The sequence below is a fragment of the Notechis scutatus genome, chromosome 4 (genome assembly GCF_049901735.1).
Source record: "Notechis scutatus isolate UNSWTSFEM ecotype Mainland chromosome 4, rNotScu1.2, whole genome shotgun sequence".
NCBI classification, from domain to species: Eukaryota; Metazoa; Chordata; class Lepidosauria; order Squamata; family Elapidae; genus Notechis; species Notechis scutatus.
The window spans coordinates 61,763,902-61,782,610 of record NC_142012.1 but is presented as its reverse complement, the minus strand read 5'-3'; the positions used below and the strand labels follow the sequence as shown (position 1 = coordinate 61,782,610).

At 38.8% G+C, this 18,709-nt stretch overlaps 1 protein-coding gene across 1 annotated transcript in view; it reads left to right on the top strand.

The window, feature by feature from the left end:
* The window catches only part of LOC148130757 (cyclic nucleotide-binding domain-containing protein 2-like), a 77,321-nt gene that overhangs the window by 31,925 nt on the left and 26,687 nt on the right, over nt 1–18,709 (top strand). Inside the window, exons 8-12 of the mRNA XM_087963627.1 lie at nt 4,298–4,375; nt 6,520–6,580; nt 8,805–8,859; nt 9,594–9,643; nt 17,163–17,222. Coding sequence (XP_087819753.1) covers nt 4,298–4,375; nt 6,520–6,580; nt 8,805–8,859; nt 9,594–9,643; nt 17,163–17,222 — 304 coding nt within the window. The remainder of the gene's footprint in view (nt 1–4,297; nt 4,376–6,519; nt 6,581–8,804; nt 8,860–9,593; nt 9,644–17,162; nt 17,223–18,709) is intronic.

The following is an 18,709-nucleotide window of genomic DNA, read 5'->3' as shown; positions in this document are numbered from 1 at the left end:
CCAGGTACAGATGGGTAAGCAGTATACAGTGCCCAAAAATATACTGTAGCGCTACTGTATTTGTTCTCATATATCACCATGATGGGCTGCTGCATTTTGCATCTCCTGAAGTTTCCCAGAATTTTTTAATGAGAGCCCCAAGTAAAGCATGTGCAGTCCAGTGTTGAAGTAACAAGCATTCTCACACAACTTTCCTCTTCTAAGAAGGCCCACCAAACTGATGGGGTCAACCACAAGTGGATAAAACCTTTGCCAGCCCTGACCTCCACCCAGTGGTGGTATGCTACCAGTTCACACCGGTTCACCCAAACCAGTAGTAAAAAAAAAAAAAAAAAAGGCTCCGAGGATCAGCTGAGATTGAGAAATTGAAATTGAGATTGTCCTCTCAGATGATTGGCGCTGGAGGCCTCAGCTGGTTTGTGGAAAGCTGCGCATGGGTGTTAGGTAGTGCGCATGTGCACACATGCGCGATCACAGAACCAGTAGTGGAACAGGCAGGATCCCATTGCTGTCCCCACCTTCTCAGAAGGTCTACAAGATCAAATGCTAACTGAAAAATTGGAAATATTTTTCCTTTTACGGCAGTTTAATTACATTTGAGAACTTGGGGGCAACGGAGAACCAGCCAGATTCTGTGTATACCATTACTCTCTCTTGCTGAAATTCAGTTTTATTCTATTTTATCCTATCCAAAGCCTCACAGCTTCTTAAAAACAGAAAACTTTCAGGAATTTAATGTTCATTTTCTCTCTCTCTCTGAGGCCTCATTGTTTTCTTCGTTACACGTCTGTCCGCTAGAGGGCATTAGATACCACTTTATAAAATCATGTTTATCTAGAAGAGGAAAGACTAGACTCAAAGGATCTAAATAATTCAGAGATCTAAAGTTACTGGAAAACAAATTCTGATTGAACATTAAAAAACAAAATGCTTTCTAACAGCTAGTAAAGAATAGAATTCTTCATTTTCCAAGTGAGATTAGATAACAATGTCTCCAATGTATAAACTCTCCAGTTCATAAACTCTTAGCATACATACAAGCCACATAATATTCATAGTGCAGGGTTAACTCCACAGCTAATAAAAGATTCTACAAACTATTAAGTTAAATTAGATAACGCTTACAGTTGAGTAAAGGGCTGCTTTCCATAACCTTAAAGCCCTCCAAACTCAGTAATTTTGTGAAAATCTTGTACTAATCTTTTTTTCTGCCATGAACAGAAACATATTTTATAATCATTCATTGTCTAGAATTTTTGCATCAGACCTGCCAGCGTTTAAACCACTGTTGGAAGAAATATCCTTCTGGGTTCAGTTCCAAGTGGGGAAAAAGACCCTGGAAACATGGAGGCTGTTTGGAAAGATGGTTTAATGGTGGACAGGAGGACCACATGGCTTGGAGCTCCAGAGTGAAAAGGACAATCACATGCTTCAAGATGTTGGGTGAAGGAAAAGAAGGGCTGATATGCTGAGAGTGCAATTGTTTTATACCCTCTGTTGGAATTTGAATTTGAGCTTGTATTCTGATTGGTTGTCAGACTCCCATGGGGCCATGCAGGGGCAACTCAGTAGGCTGTCCTAAGTCCCAGGCTTGGTTGAGCCTTGCTGGATGATGATGTAATGAAAGGGCTTTGGGGCAATTCCCATTATAGCTCTACCTGGAGTAGATCTTTGTTATGTAAAATAGACTGGCCCAGGCCAGAGGAATGGTCCATTAGCAAAGGTGGGGGGCGGGGCTGAGTTTCAGCCTTTTTGAGTTTCTACTTTTCTTTTTAGGGGAAATATTCTGCTTTTTTAGTATACCCTAAAAGATTTCATTTTCCTAGGAGAGGGGTGGGTTTTAACTTCCAACACCTCTAAATAGAAATGATCCTTGGTTCCATTTGTTGAGAAAGGTATCATTTTATTAGAAATCAAGTGTATCGCAGTAATGCATAGCTGGAATTGACCATTGCGTGCCAAAATCACTAAGTCCAACTTTTCCCTTCCTTACTACCTCCCATTGCTGATCCCCACCCCATAACGAATCAGGTTCACAGAAACTCAGCCCACACTTGAAATAGACATGTTTTGCATAAATTAGATGATAAAATGAGCACATTGCCTTGGATTAAGTATGAGAATTTATAAACCATGTTGGATGAAATTTAAGAGACCTACAGTCAGGGGTGGGATTCTACCAGTTCGCACCTATTCGCTAGAACCAGTTGTTAACATTCTAAGCAGTTCGGAGAACCGGTTGTTAGAAGAAATTACAGACCTAATCCTGTAAGGAAGTCAGGAAGGAAACATTCTGGTGTTGCTTACAGAAACTGCCTCTCCGTTAACCCTTATTACATTCTTGGCAGGACTAGACTTCCTGTCTCAGGAACTTCTCTGGAATTTTTTCCCCCTCCTTTGCTGGAACTTTGCTTGTGTGGAGTGACCATTCAAAATTACAATGGCACTGAAAAAAGTGACTTATGACCATTTTTCACACTTATGACTGTTGCAGCATCCCCACAGTCATGAGAGGCCAGGCGAGGAGATGCGTGCCTTGATGTAAGTGATATTGAGTTGGCCACGCCCAGCTAATAACATGACCACCAAGCCATGTCCACCCAGTCACATGACCACCAAGCCACGCCCACCAACTAAGCCACACCCACAGAACCAGTTGTTAAAATTTTTGAATCCCACCCCTGCCTACAATGGCCAGTCAGACATGTTGCAGAAGATGAGTATTTAGTAGTGTTTATTGGAGATAATATACAATATAGTTGTCTTGATTTGATGAAGGCTTAGTGTATAGAGACCCCTACATATTTCTGAAATACTAACGAAGACCTATTGGAAAAATGTGGTAGCCAAGCATTTAACCCAATAATTTGTGATACTTACTCTTCATCTGTTGTGGTTCACCGGCAGCCTGTGCAGACGGCAGCTAAATCGGACAGTGGGGAAGAACGGAGACCAGTCAGGGAGACTGGGGAGGACTCGGATGAGGGTCCTGCGTCCGATGCAGAGGTGGGGCCAGGACCATCTGGGAGGGGTGCTGACTCCAGAGCCTCCAGAGTCTGATAGCAGGAAGGCAGAGGAACAAGGGAGGCCTGTTCCCAGTGCGTGTGTGCGCAGAGCTGCTAGAAGGCAAGAGCAGCTGAGACAAAAGGGGCGACTCGGGAATAAGGCTGGGAGGTGATTGCCCCTCCCCTAAGATATAAAGGAGGTGCAAAGGTAGAGAAATCTTTGCAGGAAGCAAAGTCATTCGCCTATTTGGATTAAGCCTTGAAGCTCTGTGTGGACTTTATACTTTGGTTGGGGTTTTTTTTTTTCAGTTCATTTGGCCCTTTAGTTGTTGGCAGCAATTCAAAGGAGAGAAAGGTGGGTGCTTCTCGAGGGACAATTTGGGACTCATTGAACATAATTCCCAGCATTGAAATAAAACAAGAGTTGTTTGCACTAAGCATGTGCTTAATGACGATCTCAGGAAGCCTTGGTCAGAACATCATCTTCCTATAATTCTGCATTTATCACCATATCAATGTACATTCTTAACCAGCAGATGTCAATGTATAGTATTATCTTGTTATTTAAAATTAATTACATTGAGTCGTATAATCCATTGATAATAGCTAAGATGCAGTGAGACAACCTCGGATGGTTAAAGCACTGTAGGCCTCAGCCCAACTAAAAATTCAGATTAGATCAAAAAGTATCCTGAAGCAAGACACTCTCAGAGGAGTGAGTGATCTCACCAAGAACTAAGATTAGAATAACTAGAGCCGTGATGGTGAACCTATGGCAGGTGTGCCACATGCAGAGCCACTTGTGCGGGCACGTGAGCCCCAGCCAAACTTACCTGCACTGCGCTGCACATGTGCACACCTCTCAGCTGACTTTTTGGCCTGTTTGAGGCCTTTTTCGCCTTCCCGGGGGCTCGAAGGAAGCCTCTGCAGCCTTGGGAGGCCAAAAAATGGGCCTTCCGGAAATACCGGAAATGCTGAAACGGGCCCGTTTTTCGGCCTCCAAAGGCTGCAGTGGCTTCCCTTGAGCCCCTGGGAGGGCAAAAACAGCCTCAAATGGGCAAAAAAAATCATCTGGGAGGCGCGGGGGGGGGGGGCAGGGCACATTGCATTGTGGGTGCTGGCCTGCACGCCCACGCGCTTTTGGCACACCACAACAAAAAGGTTCACCATCACTGAACTAGAGAGTCATCAACGCTTCTTGCTACCAAATGTAGGTTTGTTTTACATATTTCAGTTTTGGAACAAATATTTCATTAGCAATTCTAATATATATTTGCCTTGTTTTTCTGCAGGAAACTTTCACTGTTTTCTACTTGGCCATCAGAAAAAATAGATTTTATCACTCATTGTTCTCTACAGAAATCATACAGGTTGTTATTAATAACATGTATCCTGATAGAACAATTAGTAATAAATGGCAGATTTTCTACAGGTACAAACATTCATTCGTTGGCAATGTCCATTTTGCTGTCCAAATTTGTGGAGACTGAACCCCAACCCTAAGTGGATTTCTCCCCAGCAGTGGGATTTTACCAGGAAACTTACATAAGCCGAGCTAAAAAAATAATTGATACAAATATGTATTATTCATCAGGCCCACAGTCTTGTACTAGGCAAGTTACTGTATTTTCCTCCTACTCTAAAAAGGAAAATATTAAAGAGGGAAAAAAAACCTTATAGACTTGGAAAAATCTCCAATGGGAAGCTTCCTTACCTTGTCAATTCTAGCTAAACCAAACGATGTGTGTGTACCTGCAGGCCAGAGATCATATTCCAGGAGCAGGAGTGAGGAAGAAGGGTAGCTACACTGCAGGAAAGGGAAATTCAGAAGACAAAATTGAATAGAGATGAGGCAAGGCGATAAAGGAGATTGACAGGGGAAAAAAAAGATGGTGTGCAAAGTTCAGCAAGTATTTTTGCTGAACTTAAGCACAAATTTATATATTAAATTCAATGGCTTTTACTTGTATTTAGTTTTGCATGTGTTTAAACTCTAGCCCTGTTAGGTGCCAGAAGTCGACGCAGGCTAGAGGTTAAAAGACTGCGAGTTTATTTCTTGCATGACAACTCTAAACTGATGGTGTGTTTGATGCCTCCATTGGCATCAGCCCAGTCATGTCCAGTTTAGTCATTGCAAATCCTCTGAAAATATTCCCAGTGCAAAGGAAAGTAGAAACCCTATTTCTAACCCTCTCATTAACCCTCCATAAAGACTCCTTTTTTACTACCTAGAGTTGGGGTAATTGGATGGAGCTAAGTGTTTACTGGCCAGATGCGCTTCCTGACACCATGTGGAGTTTGCAGCAGAGATATTTCTGTTCCCTAGGAGGGAGAAGGAATCTGCCCCTACCTAGGATTGAACTCTCAACCCTCTGAGTGGGAGGCAAGGTCTTCACAATTAGGCCACCAGGCTGCTCTCTCTATATGGGAGGTTAAGTGTATGCAGTAGGTTATGGAGTGGGAGACTGCCATTGTTACCTCCATTTCATTAAGAGTAAAAACTCTAGGGGGAATTTTTTTGAATTTGAAAAAGTTCATGTCATGCCCCTGGTGGAGACTGACTGTGAGGGAGAGGAGGAACAGGGAGTGGAAGTGTGGCTCCGGAAGTTGTGGAGGAGGCTGGGGAAGGGCAGAGGCCAACTGAGCAGTCAGAGGAGGACCCAGGCCCAACCCCACTCCATCCTAGGGCACGAAGGGAGGAGAGGATAAGGGAGAGACAAGGTCTACTCGGGAGGAGAGGGCCTTGATTCTCTTCATGGGCTGCAGCTGTGACAACTGGATACGAGGATAAACCTGCATACTAGCGAGTGCTGGAAACAAAGCATGGAAATATCTCTAGTTTACAGTTCCTCTCTGAGTTTGGAGTCCTTCCCAGTGTGTGTTATCTGTGGACGTCTTCAAGCCCTTATCTTGCCTGGTTTGTGTTGCTTTTTTCCTCCTTCTTGTAACTGTTTGTGCGGGAGTTTTTTGTCTTCCGTCAAGAATATTCGGAGCTTGGAAGCAAAGTGAAGGAATAAAAGGGGCTTCACCTGTTTTCTGTCACTGTGTTTGTTTTGTATCCCACTCTGGGTCATCACAGTTCAGATTAAAAAAAAACAACCCCATACAATTCAGGAGATTGAAGAAACAAACCAATTATGTATTATGCAGATTTTGGATAGAGTAGCTGTTATAGTCAGTACTAATGGCAAACCTCTAAAATGGTTGAAATACCTACCATTCTTAAGCAAAATATGGTTGTAATTTATTGGAGGAATGTATATCATATCCTTTCCTATGGAAAGATCTCATTGTGGTTTACCATAAAGATTTCTAAGAAAAAGACAGTGAATAATAGTCAGCATTAAAATAGAAATATCAGTATAAAATATAAATAAAACAGCAATTGAAATTCAACATTGTTTTTAGCATATTTCAAATACTTTCAGACCATGGCATGAGTTAATGATGCTTTTGAGTAAATGCCTACTTACTGAGTAAGCTCTAATCGTCTGTTTTTCCTCTGTATTTATAGAGCAGGGACAACTGTTATAATGGACAGCCTGAATTCTTACTTCATTGTTATTGTAAAATCAGTAAGTATCTTATAAAAGAAAACACAACAGTGTTATTAATGTATCACTTTATTTCCTAAAATTAATATTCACTACAGCAGTTTATCGACCTTGGATACTTTAAGCTGCTGGCTGGGGAATGGAAGTCCATATATCTTAAAGCTGCCAAAGTTGGAGTGATCTAAAATGAGAATACATTTTTAAAAACTCTGAAAGAAACTTTCGGTGTAGTGCTTAAGGCGTTGGATGAAGTCTGGGGAAACGAAACCAGATTCACTTTCGGCCAGAGAAATTCCTTGGAGATTTTGGAGCTCACCTAACCTATCAGGCAATTTTGTTCAGGGAATAAAATGAAAATGTATTCTTGTATGAAGCCCACTGAGCTCCTGAAAAAAAAAAAAAAAAAGATGGGATGCAAAACTAAGAGATAAAACTTAAATAAAAAAGTAGCCATGTAACAATTCCCCACCACCACCACAGCATGGCACTTTAAAAAGATGGATAATTCGATACAGATAGAAGTAGTCCTAATGTGAGACATAATTCATAATCATGTGAAACATGATTCAGCTTCATTAGTATAACAACTACATGGATTAGGATGTGAGTTAGAATTTTCAATACTGTGATTCTAATAATATATGAGCCGTAGTGGCACAGTGGTTAGAATGCAGTGTTGCTAACTCTGCATTCCCACTGCCAGGAGTTCGATTCTGACCAGCTCAAGGTTGACTCAGCCTTCCATCTTTCTGAGGTCAGTAAAATGGGGAGCCAGATTGTTGGGGGCAATAGGCTGACTCAGTAAACTGCTTAGAGAAGGTTGTAAAGCACTGTGAAGCGATATATATTGCTATATGAGAGGGTTTTTCTGTCACAGCACCAATCAATTATGTCACTGTTATATACTGTATATATTTATAATTATATTAAGATTCTTTCACAGTGTGTGTGTGTGTGTGTGTGTGTGTGTGTATAGATAGATAGATAGATAGATAGATAGATAGATAGATAGATAGATAGATCGATCGATCTTTGGTTATTCGGGTTTTCTCCCGCATGAAATTGGAAGTATCTAGGTGACGTTTCGACGAAATCTCATTCATCATCTTCAGGCTTGTGTCTTCAGCTTTGTGCTTCTCAGAGTAATGTGAGCTTGCAGCTGCTTCTTCCTTTTAACTGCTAGTGGGGGTGTGACTTGATTGGGTGGGGGCTTGGCTGTGTTCTGATTGGCTGGGGGTGTGTTCTGTTCAGGTGGGGGCTTGGTTGTGCTCAGGTTAGTCTTAGTTGCTGGGGGATTTGAGCTGGTGAGCTGTGATCCTGCTGTTTGGCTTCGTGTTCGTGGTCATGTATTGTATTGTATCAATACAGAAGCCTGATGATGGCAGATGAGATTCTGCCAAAACGTTGCTACAACCTTAAAAGCACAACTACAATGACGTGGGAAAAAATTTAATGTTGAGTCTAGTATCTGCTCATGCCCCATCTTGGAAGCAGTGTCATAACAAATTTACTTCTATTGGTGCTTGTGTCCCTTTGTTTAATTTCAAGACGAAATATTTAGCCTGAGTCAAGATGTACAATAAGCAGAAAAATGCCTGGAAAGAAGGAAATAGATATGGTTAAAATGTAAATTTAAAAAATAGGTTGTTGCAGATTATCTAAAGAGATACTATTCTAAAACATTGGAAGATGCTTCATAGAAATTCTTTTATTACAATGAGAAATTGGATATTAACCCAACTTGTATAGGATGCAGCTTTGGATTGGAAGATTGGCATTATATTTCAGCTAATTGGAAGAGGCTGAAGGCATAGATTATTTATTTTATTTATTAAATTTATATGCTTCCCATCCCACTATCAAAAGTAATTCTTGGCGGCTTAGAATAAAATCATAAATATTCAAATTAACAAGATTAGGTAGTCAACTAGAAAACCAAGAACATAAATGGTGCGGTGATTTGGTTTGGTAGAAAAATGAAACTGTTGAGACCTGTAACGTTGGAATTCATAATAAACAGACATCCTCACATTATGGAAAATAACCAAGGTAATTACACTATTCCAATTCTGTGTTTTTAGTCCAGTATATTTTAAACACATGCCTACCGTATTTCCGCTGAAGTTAATGAGACTTCTTAAAACCATGCCCAAACTATTAAATTTGTATTTTAGCTAATAAAAAAAGAATAAAGGTTAAAGAGAAAGAAACAAACAAATAATAAACCTTCTCTGTGAGTTTATAGGGCCGTTGTACAGAGGCAGCAAAGCTGGATCCAAGGACAATTAACACTCAAGATGGTAATTATTTTAACGTAATCATTTCCTCAATGTCATTCTTGAAACAGATGATAGGTTGACTTTGCACAATCAAATTCAGTATATTATAATCTTTGGAACTATTTTCTAGGTCAAAAATCGGTTTGTACATGCAGTTTGCTACCATATTTCCTAGCAAGTGTATTTTGCTCTATGGTTTGAAACTATGCTGATAAATTACCAAGATAACTGAAAATTTCAAATGCATTTGTATAGACCTGCGAATATATTTACAATTTATAGCTTAGTAATCAAGATCTTTGTTAGATAACATGAAGCAAATTTTCCTAATTGGCAAACCTTGAATGAATCAACTGTGTTTCCTATGTTTCTTTTTATTTTTCTTATTTTTAATTGAAACCAAATTTAGCCAAAATCTACAGACGTCACGAACTGATTCCTGTAGGTTCCACATTATAAACCTTTAGTGTTTGTAGCAGAATCGAAGGGGAAAAAAGATAGGAATAGAAAAAGATAGCATTAAAAATTAGTTCAACCATTGTTATGCTTTTAGACATATTCTTTAGAAGATTATATACATGTCTATGTGAATGTGTGTACACAATTTTAGATAAATAATAATTTTAAAATATTTAAATATAAATAGGTCAGTAAGTTAATTTCAACATACACATTTTCAAAAGATCTCTAAGCCTGTTCTTAGAAGCTGTTCATTGTTTAATTGTGATGTACATCTTTTTGATCACCCAATAAAGCTACATGGGGAGTGACACCGAAATACAAGCCTGAGGAACAAGGACCACAGGTAGGACAATACTTTATGGATGGATGTGTACCGAGAAAGTTCTGCAATCATAGTTTGTTATCTTGGGGGGAGGTAGTTAAGACACCAACAGACAGTATTTAACAATAATGTTAGGAAAGCTAATGTTGGGAAGAAATATCCTTCTGGGTTCAGTTTCAAATGGGGAAGAAAGAGACTGGAAACATGGAGGCTGTTTGGAAAGATGGTTTAATGGTGGTCAGGATCACATGCCTTGGAGCTCTGGGGCAAAGAAAAAGGGGAAGAGATGCTGAGAGTCCCTGGGTTTTATGCCCTCTCTGGGCTTTGAACTTCCTGGGACACAGGAGGAATATCCTGATTGGTTGCGGTCAGAGGTCATAGCTAGCTTTGTAGGTTGTTTGTGTGCTAAGTTTGGTTGAAACTTGCTGGGTGATGCAAAGAAGGGGCTTTGGGCAATTCCTATTATGGCTCTGCCTGAAGGAGGTAGATCTTTGTTATGTGGAAAAGACTGGCCAGGATCTTAATGGTCCATTAGCAAAGGTAGTGGGGGCTGAGTTTCTGCCTCTCTGAGTTTCTAATTCTCTTTTAGGGGAAATATTCTGCCTTTGGAATATATCCTAAAATATTTCAATTTCCTAGGAGAGGGGTAAGTGCTAACTTCTAACACTAGGAAGTTACAGTAAGACAATGGTCTCCGGTTACTAAAAGCAAAATCACCAGAGATTTATCAGTTGAATTTTATATATGGTTATAGTGATTGAAAATGGCCTTAACATGTACACTGCAGTGACATTTGACAAAGGATTGTTTTACAACTGATAAGGAGTACAGATGGGGGTTCAAAGAAATATAGACATCCCTGTATCTAGAAAAGTGGCCATTTAGCCTTTGAGGAGTATGAATGTCAAACAAAATTATTACTATTCAAACTGTTTGATCCTGCATCGCACTTCTAACGGGAAGAACAAGTAAATCAGTATCCTTGAAAATGTTGCTGCTTATGGAGACATATGGTCCAACTGATGTACAAAAGAAGATGCATCTCTTGAGGGACGAGTCAGGTCACATTCCATGGGGAAAATGGTTTTGCAATTAAGCTGTAGTACTAGATTCCTTGACTTTTACATGAAACAAGCAAGCAAGAGCAGAAATATTCACACTAGGCCAAAGGCATATAGAGCAATAAAGAAAGAAAACAAGGCTAATTGTTAGGTATAACATTGATACCAAATATGGTTTGGGTGAATAAATATATAAAACTTAGATATCATGGTTTAAGTGCTTATCACTTTAAGCACAATGCAGCAGGCAATTAGCCGATTAAGGGTGCGGTTAGAAGTTACAATATAAGGAAGCATTAGAAGCTGGAAAGCCTACTGTCTCTTACTGTAACTGAGTGCTGTCTGTATGTGAGCTGCTGCGACTAACTGTGATTACTGACTGTGAGTGCTGTGACTGAACTGTTATTGTTTGCTACTGTTTGCTGAATATCCAGCGTTTGTTTCTCTGGAGAGTGAAACCGGAGGAGGAGAAGATATCTTTATCGGCTGATAAAGATATTGCAAGGACTCTTAACTTGGACTATACTAGTGAGTCTTACTGGATGGAAATACTGTGAATGACTTAATGGACTGAATGACAATGCTTAAACTCTAACTGGATTAAAAACTATTTAAACTACAAACAGTGTTTGTGTTCAGTGTGTGTATACTCTGGGGCCCTTCCACTCTCGTTTTGGCTTCCTGGCTTGACTACTGCTGCAATACTCTGCTAGGGGTTAATCCTCAAACCCTAACATTGGTTATGGGCCCAGCAGCATAGTTTAACTAACCAGGATATAGCAGAGAGAGTTGGTGTGAGTTGCACATTACTGTAAAAACAAACTGTTTTAATTAGTTTAAAATAGTCAAAATATCTGAAGAGTAATGGCACAAGTAAATTTGTCACAACTGTCCATGATATCCAGGCTGGATGGAACAAACTATGTTTCATGGTCAATGAAATGTAGTTTACTTCTACGCAGAGAAGGATTGTGGGACATTATAGTAAACCCACCAGATGTGAGTAGATGGGATCCTGCTAATGATGATGATAAAGAAAAGTTACAAGACTTTAAACTGAAGAATGAGCAGGCTTTATGCATCATAGGACTGACTCTCTGTGATCAGCAGCTTGTCCATATTCGTGGAGAAGAAAATGCTGCAAACTGCTGGGAGAACCTCAGGAAGATTTATGTTCGGGACAGTGTAGGAGCACATATAAATCTTACACGTAAGCTTTTTCGAACGCATCTTCAGAGGAATGGAGATATGTTAGTTCATTTAAACTGTATGAAGAGCATTTTTCAAGATTTGCAAGAAAAAGAGCTTATATTTAATGAACTGCAACAAGTCTACATAATATTATCTTCATTAGATCAAAGCTATGATGACTATGTGACTTCGTTAGAAGTATTGCCAAAAGAAAGCCTCTCATTAACCGAGATTACAGGCAGGCTACTAGAAGAAGCCAGAAGAAGGCGTGAGCGTGATGAGCTGAGAGAAGATAAGAAAGAAGAGAAATTATCTTCAAGGTTTGAAAGAAACCAGCAAAGCAAAGTACAGCACCTGGAAGAAGAGAATTTATCTTCGACAGCATACACAATTAAAAAGTGTTTTAATTGTGGAGGCAGAGGACATTTGGCAAGATTCTGCAAAAAGAGAAAAAGCCAGAATGTAAAAAGCCAAAGAAAGTATTTGAACTAGCCACGTTAAGCAACTCTGATGTGAAGAATAATTTATGGGTGGTTGACAGTGGCGCATCCCACTGCATCACAAGAGATAAGACAAAATTTATAAAAATGTCTACAAGTTCTCAACATATATCTCTTGCAAACGGCTGGAACCTGAAAGCGAAAGGTCAAGGTTTTGCACGTTGTCCGTACATAAACCAGGATATAAAAATGTTGTATGTACCGCAACTAAAGTTTAATTTGCTTTCAGTAAGGGTATTAGATAAATTAGGTTATGTAATTACTTTTAAGGATAATAATTGCATAATTGAAAAAGATAACAAAAGGGTAACTGCAGCTTTAAATGGAACATTATATGTCTTAGATAATAGTAAGAAAGGCGAGGCTCAGACTGTATTTAATAATATAAAACCTCATGAAGAATGTATCCATTTATTGCATAGGCGTTTGGGGCATGTAAATTTTAAAATGCTAAAACGTACAGTTGAGTTATCTGAAGGAATAAGGTTAAAACCTTGTGATAAATATTTGCGTTGTAATGTTTGCTGTGAAGATAAGAGCAAAGTATTGCCTGCAAATAGGCTAAATGGTTTCAAAACAAAAGAACCTTTAGAAGTAGTATTTGCAGACATAATAGGTCCAAAGAAACCCAGTATGGGGGGTGCTAGATATATACTGAGCATTATGGACCATTATTCAAGATATGGGTTTTGCTATTTAATGAAAAGCAAAACTGAAACATATCAACATTTTTTCAATTGGCTTAGGTTTGCTGAAAGAAAGTCTAAACGTCAACTGATAACCCTGGTGACAGATAATGGCACGGAATTTATTAATAACAAATTCCAGAACAGACTTAAGGTAGCTGGAATAGAGCATAAGAAGTCTGCTCCATACAGGCCAGAACATAACGCTTTTATTGAAAGAAGAGGCCAAACACTACAGGCAATGGTTAGAACAATGTTAAATGATTCTGGGTTACCTGATTCTTTGTGGGGGGAGGCTACAATGTGTGCTAATAACATATTGAACAACGTTGTTAATACAACAACAGGTGAAATACCATTCACCAGATGGCATGGCAGGAAACCTGATCTAAGTTACCTGCACACATTTGGTGCACCAGCATGGGTGCATATTCCTGCACAACTCAGAAAAAAAGGGCAACATAGAGCTAAAAGATTTTTCTTCGTTGGTTATCAGGCAAACCATAGGGCATATAGATTTTGGGAGAAAGGCAAATCTAAAGTGTTATGTAGTGCTAGTGCCCAATTTCTAGAACATGAAGGATGGGAGAAATTAGAACAGAATGCCAATAAAGATGTAATTATTGAATCCTATAGAAATCCCATTAGTTATCCCTGTAACTTTAAAAATAAAGTAAAGAGACAAATACAGGATGAAATAGTGCCCATAAAGGAAGAAACAGATTCAATAGCTGAACAGGATGAGGAAGATGAACAGGTAGTAGTTCAACAAAGTCCTCCTGTAAGCCCTGTAATTCCCAGAAGAACTACACGTGTATCTAGACCGCCTGATAGGTACCAGGCTAACACAGTGTGCCAGATTAATCAAGTTCCAAATTCTGTTGAAGAAATTAAAAAAAGTATCCTAATAAGGAAAAAGAAAAATGGTATGCAGCAATGAATAAGGAACTGAATTCATTAAGAGATATGAAGGTGTATGAAAATGCCAAATTACCTGTAGGAAAGAAATCCATTGGCTGCAAATGGATATTTAAGGTAAAAACAGATAAAGATGGTAATTTAATCCATAAGGCAAGGTTAGTAGCCCAAGGTTTTAGGCAGAATGCTAATGACTATGATGAGGTGTTTGCACCTAGTCTTAAGGCAGCAACCTTGAGGGCAGCTTTAGTGTGGGCAGCTAGTAAAAACTATATAGTTAACCATCTAGATGTGGAAACTGCTTACTTGCACGCCCCATTAAAACATATTATTTATATGAAAAAACCTGTTGGTATTAAAAGTGAAAATAAGGATAATAATGATTGTTGGTTGTTAAAGAAAAGTCTCTATGGTCTTAAACAATCAGGCTATGAATGGAACCAGTATATTGTAAAGGAACTAGACAATATAGGATTTAAAGCTGGTTTAGCCGATCCATGTCTGTTTAAGAGGGAGACAAATGGGAAAGTATCATTATTATTACTATTCACAGATGATATTGCTTTGATAACTGAAACTAATGATGAAGCAAATAAAATAATAGCATCATTAGGAAAGAGAATAAAGATCAAGCAATTAGGGGAGATAAAGAAGTATCTCGGTTTGAATATAAAGAAAACACGAAAAGGTTTTAAGATATCTCAGGAAGATAAGATAAGCAAATTGCTAAAAGATTACAAGATGGAGCTTTGTAAGCCAGCTAAGACTCCAATGAGTCAGGAGTTTAGCAACACTGATGTACAAAGCCCTGAGTTTGATAAGGTGATTTATCAATCTTTAATTGGTAGTTTGAGTTATATTAGTAATTGGTCTAGACCAGATATTTCGTACATCATGCGTGAATCAGTTGGCTAGATTCAATTCTGCACCATGTGAAAGACACTGGATTGCAGCTAAGAGGATATTAAGATATCTTAAAAAGACAATGAATTATTCATTGTATTTAGAACCAAAGGGTGATTTAATTTTGAGTGCTTATGCAGATGCTAGCTTTGCATCAGAAAGAGACACTAGAAAATCGACTTCAGGAACAGCCATAATGCTGGGTAATACATTAATAGGCTGGAAGTCAATAAGACAACAGCATATAAGTTTGTCTACTATGGAGGCAGAATTCTCCTGTTTATCATTGTTATGTACAGAGTTAATAATGTATAAACAAATGTTAATTGATATAGGTATAACTGTAGATTATCCTATAATTATACATGAAGATAATCAGGCAGCAATTCAAATGGCCTCAAATATTGAAGTAAAAACAAGGAGCAAGCATACAGATCTAAGATACCTTAACGTGAGACAATCTGTAAGAAGTAAGATGATTCAGCTAGAGTACTGTATGTCGGAGGACAATTTAGCTGATAATTTTACTAAAGCCCAAGGTGCCAGTAAGCACCAGGAGTGTTGTGAAAAATATGGGATTAGATTGTAAAGGTATTATATATTTATTTCACCCAAAAGGGGAGTATGTTAGGTATAACATTGATACCAAATATGGTTTGGGTGAATAAATATATAAAACTTAGATATCATGGTTTAAGTGCTTATCACTTTAAGCACAATGCAGCAGGCAATTAGCCGATTAAGGGTGCGGTTAGAAGTTACAATATAAGGAAGCATTAGAAGCTGGAAAGCCTACTGTCTCTTACTGTAACTGAGTGCTGTCTGTATGTGAGCTGCTGCGACTAACTGTGATTACTGACTGTGAGTGCTGTGACTGAACTGTTATTGTTTGCTACTGTTTGCTGAATATCCAGCGTTTGTTTCTCTGGAGAGTGAAACCGGAGGAGGAGAAGATATCTTTATCGGCTGATAAAGATATTGCAAGGACTCTTAACTTGGACTATACTAGTGAGTCTTACTGGATGGAAATACTGTGAATGACTTAATGGACTGAATGACAATGCTTAAACTCTAACTGGATTAAAAACTATTTAAACTACAAACAGTGTTTGTGTTCAGTGTGTGTATACTCTGGGGCCCTTCCACTCTCGTTTTGGCTTCCTGGCTTGACTACTGCTGCAATACTCTGCTAGGGGTTAATCCTCAAACCCTAACACTAATCTATAATATTTTATCAATAATAATAATACACAGTAAAAAAAAAATTAGATTCTCATTCAAGAGAAATGTTTTGAAATAGCGTTGAAACAATTAAACACCCTTCAAAGAAAATCTTTCAGGCCCAGCAGTTCTATAAATGTCCCTAACTGAGAATGCCTCATATGGAAATTCCTCCAACCACATTCTAGTAGTAGCAGTTGTTGTTGTACAGGATATTTGAAGATGATTAAAATGAACAGGTTGCAAACATTTTCAGAGTTAAACATCTTTGAATTGTGCAGATCCAAGGACTTCTCCATTTCTTTCATGTTAGTTACACTTACCAAACTATTTGATTGATTGATTGATTTGATTTGATTTGTCAATTGCTTACAAGATAATAGGTATAAGTATAAACATAGTTATGAATACATGAATACATATAAGAAATTAAAAGAAACAATAGGACAGGGACAGTAGGCACTTTGGTGTACTTATGCACGCCCCCTACAGACTTCTTAGGAAAGGGGTGAGGTCAATAGCAGACAGTCTAAGGTTAAAGTTTTTGGGGTTTGGGGAAGAAACCACAGAGTCAGGTAGAGTATTCCAGACATTGACCACTCTGTTGCTGAAGTTGTATTTCCTGCAATCAAGTTTGGTGCGGTTAACCTTGAGTTTGTATCTATTGTTTGCTCTTGTGTTGTTATGGTTGACGCTGAAGTATTCATTGACAGGTAGGACGTTGCAATGTATGATTTTATATATTATACTTAGATCGGACCGAAGGCAGCGTAGTTCTAGGTTTTCCAGGTCTAGAATTTCAAGTCTGGTGGCATAAGGTATTCTGCAATGAGTAGAGGAGTGGAGAACTCTTCTTGTGAAATATTTCTGGACTTTCTCTACTGTGTTAATATCAGATATGTAATGTGGGTTCCACAAATTAAATTAAACAAAATATTCCCTTCAGTATAATCAGATGTTACCAGTTTAGTCACAGTGGAATTCTTCATAATTAAAAGGCTGCAAACTATAATAAGGAAAAATGGTTTCATTTAACACACTGTTTTTCTTTTCAATGCAGAGGGCTTCCTTAGCTCCCCGGCTGCTAAAGATAAGAACGCTTCAGCAAGGTGATATCTTTGTGAGTATTAGAAATGTACAAGTTGGTTGAACTAGAAAGCATATACATACACTTTTAAAATGCTGCAGATATAAAGAAAAACTATTATTTTTTTAAAAAAAAGATTACATTATGTTACATGCATATAGTTAGAAATTAGCATCCAGTCCAAAAGTTGTTACAGGTAGTCCTCACTTATGATAACAATTGAGCCAAAAATTTGTGTTGTTAAGTGAGAAATTTGTTAAGTGAGTTTGGCCCCATTTTACAACTATTTTGCCAGATTTGTTAAGTGACTCAGTGGAGTTGTAAAATTAGTAACACGGTTGTTAAGTGAATCTGACTTCCCCATTGATTTTGCTCAGGTCACAAAAGGGGATCATATGATGTCAGGATAGTGTGACTATCATAAATAAGAGTCAGTTGTCAAGCATCCTTGGTGGTGGGATTCAATTTTTTTTACTGCTGGTTCTGTGGGCGTGGTGTGGTTTGGTGGGCATGGCAAGGGAAGGTTACTGCAAAATCCCCATTCCCTCCCCACCCCACTAACCTGCTTTCCAGCTCCGTTCTCCTGTGTGGGGCAACCAGAGAAGACCCAGCCAATCAGCTGGGACTTGGGAGGCGGAGAATAGATGGGGGCGTGGCTAGTCAGAGATGGTATTTGCCGGTTCTCCAAACTAAGCAAAACCTGCCGAATACCACCTCTGATCCGAATGTAAATCACATGGCCGCAGGCATGTTACAACTGTCATAAGTGTGAAAAATGGTTATAACTCACTTTTTTCAGTGCCGTTGTAACTTTGAACAGTCACTAAATGAATTTGTTGTAAGTTCAGGACTCCCTGTATAGAAATTTGAACAGGGCTTCTGCTGTCCTCAAGCTTTCTCTGGTGGAAGGTGTGACCTCATGGAGCAGGTGAGAGATTCACTTGGCTGCTTTTCTTTTGGCATTCCAAAAGCAAAGAAGACCATTTTTAAAATGTAGTCTTTGATAGTTAATTTGAGAGTGACCAGCCTATTTAACTATGCTAAAGCTGACTTTTAGGAATTGGTTGGTTGGGATATATGGTATATATATCCTGATTAGAAGTTCCTGAGTGGACCACGTAGTGATCAAACAAACAAATAATAAATTCTTATGAACAGCTTCCCCTGCAGATTCAACAGACTTAGACAAAATTACATATTGATTCAATAAATACCTATTTCCCTAATTTGACCAAAACACAGGAGGCAATAATTAATAGGCGGACACTACATAAGGTAATGCCTCATCCTTTCTAAAAGGGACGTGGTGGCTCAGTGGCTAAGACGCTGAGCTTGTCGATCAGAAAGGTCGGCAGTTCGGCGGTTCAAATCTGTAGCGTCGCGTAACGGAGTGAGCTCCCGTTACTTGTTCCAGCTTCTGCCAACCTAGCAGTTTAAAAGCACATAAAAAAATGCAAGTAGAGAAATAGGGACCACTTTGGTGGGAAGGTAAGAGAGTTCCATGCACCTTCGGTGTTTAG